The sequence below is a fragment of the Ambystoma mexicanum genome, chromosome 3q (assembly GCF_040938575.1).
Source record: "Ambystoma mexicanum isolate Mex_15411 chromosome 3q, UKY_AmexF1_1, whole genome shotgun sequence".
Lineage (NCBI taxonomy): Eukaryota > Metazoa > Chordata > Amphibia > Caudata > Ambystomatidae > Ambystoma > Ambystoma mexicanum.
This window is the reverse complement of record NC_090926.1, coordinates 183,883,449-183,895,952: the sequence shown is the minus strand read 5'-3', so window position 1 is coordinate 183,895,952 and position 12,504 is coordinate 183,883,449. Positions and strand designations below refer to the sequence as shown.

At 42.4% G+C, this 12,504-nt stretch overlaps 1 protein-coding gene across 1 annotated transcript in view; it reads left to right on the top strand.

Moving 5' to 3' along the window:
• The first annotated feature begins 2,385 nt into the window (after positions 1–2,385).
• The window catches only part of LARP4 (La ribonucleoprotein 4), a 615,863-nt gene continuing 605,744 nt past the window's right edge, over positions 2,386–12,504 (top strand). The window contains exon 1 of the mRNA XM_069653450.1: positions 2,386–2,561. Within this exon, the coding sequence (XP_069509551.1) occupies positions 2,544–2,561 (18 nt within the window). The 5' untranslated portion in view covers positions 2,386–2,543. The remainder of the gene's footprint in view (positions 2,562–12,504) is intronic.

Sequence of the window (12,504 nt, the reverse complement as noted above, 5' to 3'; positions counted from 1 at the left end):
GAATCCGAAGAGGGAGAAGCTGAGCCGACCTGCAACGACGACACCACCGGTGGAGCCCTGCTGAACCGTCTCACCACTTCTTCCAACGACAGAGGAGATCTTCATCCCGAAGAGTCTTCTTCCTTTGACTGGTGGGGATAACCAATTTGCCCGCCTTTTCGCCTTCCCAGATCATCTCGTGGCCGCCTTGTCAGTGCCAAGCACCCCGGCAACCGAAATACCACATTTTACCACTACCGCAAATAAAAGGGTAGTACCTTTTAACCGGAGAACTCCGCGGCTGGTTTCTTCCCTGGCAGTGCAACGACCTTCAGCTTTCCTCCACGTCGAGACCATCTCTTCCTCTGGACGACGCCGTGACTTGCACCCGCTGCCAGGAACAACTGTCCCGCTGGAGGATTCTCTCCACTTTCAAGGTACTGTGTCCGCCTGGCCTCCCTTGCAATGGTCTGTGTGGGGTGTCTCTTAAATCCTCAACTTATCACTTGGGTTGGCCCTAGGCTGGCTAACTGAACTTTTCTGATCTGAACTGATTCCTTTTTAAACTCTTTGCAAGACTTTCCAAGCCTTTTAAACTGTGTGATCTTGGGCGCATTGGTGTTCTACTCTCTCCAAGAGGGAGCCTGGCCTCTGAACTTTTTGCTCACAAGTAGACTTTGACTTTCCTGCCTTGCTGAGTGCTTCTAAAGTATTGTGTTGTGGGCTGTTCCTAATTTCTGCCTTTTCCCTCCCTTTTTCTTAACTTATTGGAGTGCCATCTTTAGTTAAGCGCTCACCTCTGTCTGGAAAGAAGTGGTGTTAACTAAGACTTGTCTAATAAGGAATAAGGGATGTATATATATTAATAGTGACTGTGTTTTTGAACTTGCTTACAATAATAGTGATGGAGTGTTTCCAAGTGTGTCTTTAAATAAATAATGATATACTTTGTTACCAAAGCTCTGGTCAGTGTTTGCTTGTGCTACTGTATTTTGGTACCTATCTTGTATACTCTATATACTGTCTACTCTTCTTGAGAGAAGTCTGGCTGCTCAGCCACATCTACCAGGTAAATCTGGGTGGTACAGACTGCTACCAATTGGGTTTACTGCCAACACCTGTAGTCCTAAGCCTTTTGCAGTGGTCCCTAAGGGAACTGCACAGGTTTCTGCCTAACACATATGAGTTTAGCAACTTATCCATTACTACAAGGCTGCTACCGCGGGCTCGGTAATATTTATATGCTATTTGCAAAAGTAAAAATTCTATTGGAAGTTATGTAAAACACCACCAATCCTGAAGATTTTCTCAGTATGAAAAACACATACAGACCAGAAAACACTTTAAATCTGCACAGCTGACATATGAAGGAATTCTAATTTGTATCAGTCACCCCCCACCCCCTTTACTCTTAAAATTCAGGCCAGCAGAGAAGTGGCATTTTTGGTTCAAAATGCTGCTCTGACTGCATATGAATGTGAGGGTCTCCATTACTACTTTACCCACCAGCATGACGTCCATTGCTGACTCCGTTTCTGGCGCAATGTTAGCCATCTGTGGCCAGATTACAGAAATGTCGCATTGGTTGAAGTGCAAGGTTTGCACGGTATTAGCACTAGGGCAAAGTTTGCTCTATTTTTAAAAACACTGGGACACATTAAAAAGCCATTGCACCTCGACAAGTGCAGTTTGCCATATTAAAAGCACCAGGGCTAAAACTTCCCTAGTGCTATAAATATATTTTTCTGTATTAGCACTAGTGCAAACTTTGTCTGGGTGAAAACGTAGTGAAAATACATATTATTTTTCACTACAACAATTTTTACTCTGGGGCTCTTAATAGGCAAAACTGAACTTGTCAAGGTGCAATGGTTTTTTAATGTAATGTGTCCAAGTGTTTTTAAAAATAGGGCAAACTGTGCCCTAGTGCTAATACCATGCAAACTTCACACTTGCACCCGTGCAAAGTTTCTGTAGTCTGCATGGTTCTTTATGAGAACTCTGTGATACTGTTCTTATCTGCTTTCTTCATTCATTGGGGAAAAAAATCGTCCCGTTTCACGTGTTCTATTTTGTTCAGCAAGCATAATCCACTAAATTCTAATAAAAAACTAGTAGGCCAACATTCCAAGAGAACCTGTGTCAGTCTTGGACGCCATGATGGAGTAAAAGCACGTTAATTTCCATTGTTTCTTATGGCAACTTTTCCGCCTACACGGCTGCTAAATGAACGGAAAACGGCTGCTTTATGTTTTGCTCTGTAAAGTATGTTATGTTGGCCCTCTAGTTCTTTATTAGACCTCTGTGGAAAATCTTACTCTCTCCACAGAGTTCTGTATCGCTGCTTCCAGTCTTTCCTTTATGTCACTGCTGTCTGGATTGATCCCGGAAGCGCTCTTTCTGAAGGTAGGGTGACCCGGAAGCGGTGTGGTGTAGCGTGGTGCCCGGGATGTGACAAGCTCTCGCTAAGCGTAGAGTGTCAGGCTCCGCCGTGGCCTCTGAGTTCGCCCCGCCCCTCCCCCCGTATACCGGGTCCTCTCCAGCTTCCAATCCCGGGGGAGAGGATGCTCCTGTTCGTGGAGGTGAGTCCCCTAACTCTTGTCCCTCCCAATGCCGCCATGTGCCGCACGCAGGCCGCGTCTGACACAGCAGCTGTGGGCCGCGGCCTAGGTCTGCTCCAACCTCCTGAACCTGCTAGTGGTGTGGATTCTGTGTTGAGCTAGTGTGGTCTTTTGGTCATGGTGGGATCAAGTGACCTTATACAGTCGGCACAGGTTGAAGGTTATCCAATGGGGGAAAGGGGACTGGCCATCACATAGGGAGGCGCTGGGGGAGGGACGGTGCTGGGGATTGTGACGGAGACGGCTTTCGTGTGGGTAGGGTGGGGGGAAGGGGATGTAGGCAGTATCACATAGGGAGAGGGCCCTTCCGTGTAAGGGACTTTTTTTTATTTATTAAAGTTTTTACTCCAACTGTGACAACCAAAAACACGTTTGGCAACTGCTAATATAGTGTTATTGGCACCGCCCCCGCTTCAATTTATCTGGTACTCGCTCTCGGCCGTCTTTCTGTTTTTTATTTTGAATTTTAAACGTGTCATCCACTAGATGAAGGTCATTTGTCGTTCCCGTGGAAAAGTATAACATTGAACTTCTACCGTCCCCTGTAGCAATTTTGTTTTCTATAACTTGTGAAAGGTATACTATATTTAGCTCATTTCTACAGTACGGTTCTTTCTCCTGGGTCTTTCTAATCGGCATAACAAGTGCACAGTAGTGATAACCCCGTCCAAAACAATTCCCCACCGCCCCCACTGTATCCTTATCTCCACATGTAGGGATGCCCCTCCAACTCAGCGGGTCTCGGTATCCTGTCATACAGGGTATATAATGTTGTCTTGCTTTCCCAGCAAGAAATGCTTTTTAGCCGTTAACTAAAGCATGGCATTTTGGTTCCAACACTTGACCTTTTTGAAACCTAGTGGTCCATTTGTTTGCCCCGAATCTGAGAGTTTCTGGGTTCTTTCATCTAAGGGGGCGTCAACTCGCTGCTGAAAATGTTCAGGCTACTTGTCAGCGGGTTGAACGGTGACAATCTCTGATGGAGCCGCTTATATATCCCAGTAGAGTGCATTCGTTACTGACAGTGCTCCGAAACTTCGCACGGCGTGGTGATTCATATTGCCCAACCCATTGGATGGGTAGTTGAGTTTATTTGGGACTTCTTCTATTGATAATTATTTTGTGTCCTTGTGCGTTTCCCCTACACCCAAATAATGTTCTCGCAGAATCCAATGACTGACTAAACCCACGACGATGTCATGGTAACTCCGATCCAATGGAGGAATCTCGTAGCCCTTTTTGTAATTAGTAAAACGCAGTTTGAAAAAAAAAAACTTTTGAGGTGCAATTGTATTTTTATAAGGCCTGGTCAGTCAATTTAACGTAGACTTGTTTAATGCATTGTGGCATTTTCGGAATTAAACCGCTTCATCCTACTTGCCGATTGGGAAGGAACAATTGTTTACCCACTTAACTTGTGGAAAAAATGGTTCAGCTTAAATTGTTGGCAGGGTATCTCGACCACCTATTCTATCTAATGTAAGTTTGCAATCCCTTTGCTCTTTTCGCATATGCAATTCTAAATTTCTCCAATACTCTTGGCGAGCCCGTTTATGCGTCAGATAGCCACAGGCGTTCTCGCCCTTTTCGGCGAAAGGCTGTTGGCGTGTGTCGGAATCAGCTGACCGGTTTCCCAGCTCTGATCATATTGTTCGGTGGAAACGTCAGCCAGCCAAAGCTGCAACTTAGCAACTCGTGTCCATAAATAGAGGGGGCCGCCGCGTGAATGAGTCCAATCAGCAGAACGGTGCTTTTGGTGAGGGGGCCCGCTCTCTTAGCATTTGAGCTTATGATTCAGTTTATGTTCCGTTTTCCAAAATTGCTCTTCGTTGCTCATTTTAAAGTAATGCCATTTTGCGCACATAGCCATAGTACTGGTAATTGTTAATTAAATGAAAATAGTCGTAAACCTAGTAATTGACACTCCTTTACAAATATTTCCCAAACGCTCTCACTGGAACCTGTTTTTTAAATGCAGTGGACTCAGTTGGAGTCTCCATTGGTTACTGTTGTATAACATCTCCTATCCACATTGTTGCTACGAAGTATCGAAATGTATTTTTATGCGTTTTGTGCAGTATACTTTTGGAACGCATGACGGCAGCCCATCCAAGATAGCTGGTCCTTTCGTTTGTTTTCGTACCCCCCCCCCCATTTTTTGTTTTTGTTTGGTACTTGGCATCTGATTTTAACATAATAAGGGAAGCACCAACATTTCCAAAAGTATTTAAGTGGTGTTGAAAATTGGTATACGATGGTGAACTGCCTAATTTTTGTCAAACGTGTTATGGAGATTATTGTGCCACCTTCAGCTACGCAATACGATTTTATATACTGTGGCAGATTACCATGGTTGTCTCCTGGAGTCGAGATTTTGTTTGGTGAAATATTTACTTTTTTACTTTTGTGTAAAGCAGTACCAATAGCTGAAGTTTATTTTTTTTAATGGCAGAATGTTAGTTTTTAATTGCTAGGCCGGCTGCCGGCGGTGTAGGTCGTCATTGAAATAGACCATTGCATATTAATTTCTTAAATGCTCCATATTATTTTAATAATCTGCTTTGAAGCAATATGATTTCTGCACACTGAATATTTTTTATGGTTTGCATGTATATTTTTCATGCATATTTGGTTCCTGCAGAGTGCTTATCTCTTCCAAGACTACTGCACAGCACTCGAAAGGATGCCCCTGTGGTAAATGTTTTTGGTCATTACTCTCGTTTAAGGGGGCAGTTACATGTTGGGCTTTGGTCTTGAGTGCTGGAGAAGATTGTTTTGTGATGAGAGTTTGCTGCTGATGACCATTATGCAATTTTCTGTTGCGCTCTAGTTGTGGTTTATTCAGCTCTTGAATTCCGTGTGGCAACTTACCCTTTCAACGTGTGGCTCTGGATTTCCTTGCCATCTTGGGTTGTTCGATGAGAACACATTTTATGAGAGCTAATAGCAGGGAAACAAACACATCTATAAGTAAACCGTGTGACACTTCTAAATAAGATTAGAGCACAATGGGTCATAAATAATGTATACAGTTAAGTTGGCATTTTATATGAAAGTTAGGTTTAAATAACACGTACTAGTTCCTTAGTGGTAGCTCCTGGTAACTGCGTGATGCAGGATATCTGGATATCCAGCAGCTGCGTGTAGCTCCTGTTTACCCAATCCTAATTTCGAACCCTGAGCTTTATCCATGCCACTTGCAACCTCGTATGCCTATATACTGAACTGCCACTCCTGCCAAGGTAACCAATGCCAGAATTGTTACTAGCTCTATAAAGTACAAAGGTACCACAGGACTATATATTACCTACAGGCACTGCTTATTCGGCGAGAAAGCTCAATCCTACTCTTACATAACTTGGTTCATTAAGTAGAAATGGTCAAAAGTTTCCCACTTCGCCCACTAACATTATGGAGGCCCCAAAGAACTTCACTTCAACTAATGCATTTTGCCTCAGGGGGCATTATGTTCAGAACGCATCATGTCCTATTAATTTCAATATAGGCATTAATTACACTATACATATAGTACAGGGTCTCCGCCAATAAACTAATAATGTGCTTTTGGAAGACTTTCTTTTTTTATTTTGATTTATTATGCAAATTCAACTGTATCGTTGCCGAATTCCATAGGGCAATATTTTGCCTTTAAGTGCATATTGCAGCTTCTATTCCCAGGATGCATTCGGCCGCAGTACAGATGTCGCACCACAGAAGTTATGCCTCCAGTAGTGCAAATAACAGATTTACTTTTTTGATTTAACCCAGAACCCCCTGCTGCTAGCTATGTATGCTGCATCAAGATTTCCCATAAACCTTCTCCCCTCCTTTTTGTGTATTGGCGTTGACACTACATGCTACAGGAGGCATTCTGCTTTCCCATCTTATCACACAGGATAATATAATGTACATTGGTGAATTTCATTATAGCACAACAGAAAGGTTTTGGCTGTGAATTAATCATAACCACGGGCAAAGGTCTGGGCAACCCTCCAGACCATCGTTTTCCAGCCTGCCAAGCCATTACAGAAGTGGGAAAAACCATATGCAAATCAGACTTGGTCCTACCCCAAAAGGGGTAGTCCAGCCCGAACTGCTAGGTCACATCCCTTCTGCACGAGACCACAAGCATCCCCAGACATGTTTCAGCCCTATTGGGCGTCATCAGTGAGCAGTAGCTTGGGTCTCTAGGCCCGGCAGACTCAGGACCCACGTCTGGGCATACCCGTCCCACTCGGGGTGACTTTAGCAAAAGTGGTGGGGCCAAGCCTGATTTAAATATGGTCTTTCCACTTCTGTAATGGCTTGGCAGGCGAAGAACGATGGTCTGGAGGGTTGCCCAGAGCAACGCCAGTGGTTAAGATTTATTCTAAACCTTCCCGCCATCACCCCTGTTTCTGCTTTCATTATAGCATGCCTACATTTTTACAAATGCATTTAGTCTCACTCAATACACAAGCATTCAGAGCGCTACATGACCCCATATGATTTACTGTTGAAAAATAATTAAAATCAGTTCAGAACCCTTAAAGTGCTTACCCATCCAACGCACGTTATTACTCAGTACAGAGGTTCTTGCTGGATCACACATTTCGAGTAGCCACTGTTTCGTGTTTGTGGCAGATAGCAGGACATACCATCGAATACACCATAGTGAGGCAGGGGACATCCCTCCCTCCCCTACAGCAAGCTTGCTTGTCATAAGGAGTCCTCCCCCTAACTACAGAGACTTTAACATAGCAGTACCTGTCCCAAAATGTATGATTCAGTAGATCAATCTCAAGAACACGTGTCCCAAATCTCTTCCTAATTATTGCAGTTTTGCACTTTATGAATAACCTGCTGAACTAAATGGTAGTTGTCCGACTTGAGGGTGACGTGCAGAGTTTGCTCTTGTAGAATTAAAATAATTACAATTAAGTGAATTTTGGCGGTGTTCCTCTCTTGTACGGTCAATTTTTAGACCCTTAACTTGGACTGATATTCACCAGTGAGTCAAAGTGTATAGGGAAGATGGGTAAGTGATCTGCGCCAGCGCTTTTTTTTTTCTTTTCAAACTTTATTTCTTATTTTCAACAAGAAAGAAACATATCAACTACAAAACAAATGTTACTAGGCCAGCAGGCCATCATCCAGGTAACATGAACCTGAATCAAAGAAAACAATAACCTCGAAATGCATATTAACCGCAACACATTTAAAAACGTTGCCATGAGCGGTGGCCTGACATTCCCAAACATAACACAAGCATCCCCCCAAAACGTATCCATTAGATCTGATGCAAACCCATTCTATTACACAATTCCACTTTTTGTATAGATCAAATCAGCAAAGTAGTTTATTTTTAGTGCTGTTCTATTTGTATGAACATTGGTGCCAACATTATACAATTGGAGGCACGTACTTGTTTCTCCTGTATCTGGGATTTTTCAAGGCACAGTAGTGACTATGAAGTATCATGTACTCATTTCCAAATCTTAGTATCGGATATTTACATACATTGCAACATTGTTTTATCAATATTTACATTTTTGTTGTCTTAACATCTTATTGTTTCATCGCAATGAGCCAATGTGCATAGCTTTTTGTCTATAAAACTGCTTCCCAACGTTCATTCACAGTGGGCTAATGTCCATTATTCATTCTGTAGAAATAATTGGGTGGCGAAAGAGAGAAAATACGGATAGTTGGGGACAGCGTTCCAGATATGATTTTGCAGTGTGTGTTTTCCGCCCCATTTTTTTTAAAAGTTGGGAGTAAAATTATTTTTTGGGGAGTAAGTGTAACTCTAATTCCCCTTGGGAGTATTTTATAAGAGTGAAAATCTGGGAAACTGAAATATTCTTGTAATTATTTCTTTGCACCTATTTATTCAGACACATTAAAAGATACGTTTACTTCTTTCAAACAGGCATTAATAACAATTTCTTTTGTGGTACTACGTGAACTGCTGGTCCATATCCATTGAGCTGTGGGAGCGAAAACGGGGGCACATTGTCCGTTTCCCATATTTTAGCTTTTTTTTTTCTCCCTATTTTTTGGCAGTTTTGCTTATTTTTTGTGAGTAAAAGTTGCCGATGATGGCCCCTTACCTTTCGGTGGTTGAGCATTAACCTCCGTACAGAATGGTAGTATTTATTCTTTTTTTTTTTTAACAGTTCCAAATATACTGTTTCCAACGAGTGGGACAGTCTGGCAACGTTGCAGCTGATCTGCTAAAGTATGCTTTAATCAGGAACTTAATTTGATGCTTGAGGGAAATACAGACATGCTTGAATTAACGACTCTGGAGTTGATTCCCTATTGGAGGTTCAAAATATCACCCCGACAAGTTTGAAATAATCTTTTTGCCTTGGGAAAGACAACCGTCGACAACACGTGTTTGCTGTTCTCTGCACAAGTTATTACCAGGGAATAAACTGGATCGATATCTCACATAAGAGCCTGGGATCCAATTTTATGGATAACCTTTGTCAAAGATACTGCCTAACTGTACTGGCCAAGCGCTTCGCATCTCACCCAACTGTATGTTTAGTGGCATACAGGTTTACCACACACCCGTCACCACGAAGCTGGCACATAACATTGCATTTCCCCAGAGCAAGAGGACAGTTTACCCATGCCTAGCTTCTTACCCCTTATCTGTAGGGCTGTTTAGGGAGGGTTATGTTTCCAGTGTTAGGCTTATAAACATTACTAGTTATGGGCTCATCTTGCCTATAATTATTCTGTTATTAGTATCCCGGAGGATACCCGATTCTGTTCCTTCAGTTCATAGTATCTTGCTTCAGTATGTTTGTTAAATAACAATTTCTGAAACGCTGGAAAGAGTAATTCAACATGACCTATTCCTAATGTTTACTCTTTCAAATTACATATCTCTGATTTAAAATTATATTCCTGCTACCTCTTATGATCTGAGTATAGTGTCCACAGGTGGGTTTATTCAATATTCCTTTACGGTTGACCGAGCCATACTTTTCTATCTTTAGACCTGTGGAATTCAGTATCTCCCTCAGATAAAGGCACATCAAAGTGTAATGCTGGTAATTTAATGTTGCATGTCTTGAATGGTCTCTGATCTCTTTTCATTGTTCTATTGGTGGTTCAGTGACTTTATTTATTCATTTTATTGTGCATTTGTAAGGATCTTATGCACCAAGAGATTGTTTCAAAGCGCCCACAGGGCAAAGGGGAGGGAGGGTACAGGGGAACAAAAGGCACAATCAAACACTGATGAACGGACCAAGGTGGTCCTACTAGGCCATGTGAGCATTTGGAATGAGCGCAGAGAGAGAGGGGGAAGAGGGTAAGGAATATGAAATGTATTAGTTATGATCCAGTTAATACTCCACCATATATTATAGATGAACTGCTTGAAGTACTATGTGGATTCTCTCTCTACACCAGCACAATTGATATTAGCATAATAACACATTGCTGTTTAGTATGTCCGAGTATGAGTTCCACCTTGTCATATTGTCCTATTGGCTTTGACCACATTAACCAATACTTTCACGGTGCAACACCTGCCCATCTGACCCTTAGTTCGGCATTTCAGGATGTGTAATTATGCTACTCTGCATAGCTAGTAAGTCTCTTTAAGGTCCAACCACCTTGGTGCGTGTTCGTGACTATTGCAACGTGCATTATCAAATCGACAAGCCCTTTGTAAACTTAATATTACTGGCCTTCTTTTTAACGTTATTCAGAAGTCTTGAGTTTCAACACTTGAGCACCTTACTAACATTTTAATGTTTGAATAGGTAGGCACTGCACTTTAACCATATGATGTAGTTCAATGAAGATTTTTTTCTCTATAAAAGCCCCATGCACAAATGTGCGCAAATGTTGTTGTAAGATTGAATTCTGCTTCAGTTGTTGGTGACCTGTTTGGGTCAGTTTTATGTCCCTTCAGAACTTTTTCTAAATGGAAAAGTATCTCTTGACCATGTTTAACCCTGCCAAGTGTCAGGAAATATATCTTAATATTGCTTGCAGCTAATGATTTAGAATGTGAATAGTTACCTTGAAAGGCGGTTGCTTGTTCTGAGTAAGGTGTGACAAACCAGTTAAAATACTAGTTTCCTTTACCCTGGTAAGTGAGTTGCAAAACTTGTTTTAGGCAGACAAATATTCAAATTGTGCAGCAGACCTTAAGAAATTACCATATTTTGCTAGTATATCCTCCAAACATCTCGTACCAGATTCCACTCTTGCAGAATTTAGCCACGAAGGGCATTGAGTGGGTTAAACTTGCTAACCAAAACAACTATAGAGTGCTGTGCAAATTACAGTCCCAAATAATTACTAAGCTTATCCTGGATCACAAGGAGGACTTTGAAACTCTGGGTGTCTATCCCCATCTTTTTAACAGGATGGACATCGCATGGTCCTTCTTGGACTTTGCCTTACCGGCACCGTAGGACAGGGTCCCAAAAGGCCCTGTTTTGACTGCAGTAGTGGAGCCGAATAGCGAAATACTAACCCAACTTGCCTCTCTGACCAAGGCTCTAAATGGTTTAAGAAATTTGGAGCCACTTATTAAAGCGGCAGCTATAATGAAGGTAAGTATTCCTACTTATAACTATCCAAAATATCGTCTTGGAAGGTTATGCCTCATTTTGTGTTCAAGCACATCGTGTTTCTGTTGGCCGTCCTAGTGGCTGCCTTGCTATGCTTATTAAGACTAGTTTAAGATTAACAGCTAAGTTACTGGACCACACTGACTTTCGTGATTGTCGAATTGACCATTGTCGGAATTCCTACCCAGAAAATATTGTTTCAGTATATGTGAACCCTATGGCAGTATCTTTAGAAACGATTTTTCAATGTTTCAATGCTATGTTGCGGCACCCCATGCATGAAATCTTAATTGGGGGCAATTATAATGTAAGTTTGGATATGGAAGGAGCTAGCCCAGCTTCCATTGACGCTACGCTATAGGCAAAGCAGGCTGGTGCTAGGGGTAAGCAATGGACTGAGTTTCTCGAAGCCTGGCACATCCACCCACTTCCTTTAGCATTGCATAGTATTAAAGCCTCTTGGCAGCGTGGTACTTCTTGCTCTTCGGTTTTATATTTTGGCATCAAGTGAGTTGTCTGGTCTCCTCGATCCAATCCTGATTACCAACTTTGGAGTGGGCGATCATGGTGCCTTGCACCGATTTTCACCTCACTCTGACAGATATGCTCTTTCTGTCCGCTGGAATCCAGGCAACTGTAGGAAACTCGGTCAGTGTCCTGGGTCAACCGGGACATTTTGGTTAGTGCTGACCCTACTGCATCACCGCTCTATTTAGAAAAGGTCACTGCTATCAACCTAAAGATGATACGAGAACATCTAATAACTCTAACATTTGCATTCCAACTCTTAAAGCATCTGTCCGACGTCGCCGCTCTGAAACACACTGCGAAACGCCTGCATCGAACTCCTGCACTTTATTTATCTTATAAAAGTTCTATATTGGCCATATATAAGAAAAAATTGAAAGAACTACGTCATGCCCGCCATATTCTTGAAAATCTGAACATGATTGAGCTATTCAAGCGCAGCAAGGTATTTGTGGGTGATTATTGGAAAACCCTTTACGCACGCCAGCAAATAGCTTGGTTGCTGCTATAAACGGCGACAACTGGCAGGCCTAATTTAAGGAGAAATATGCCTTGTCTTGGCACGTGGACAGCTGTCCCCCCTTTTGATTATCGCACCCACATGCACTTGGGTGCTCAAGGACGTAATATGGGCAATCTCCAAATTAACATTCTCTAAATCGGCTGGTCCGGATGGGCTTCCTCCCTGCGTCGTCAAGGACGACCCACGTTTTTGGTCAAAGCACTTGCTTCTGCGCTGAGTCTATAATCCATTCTGGGATAATCCCTCTTCATGGCTGATGGCTATAATC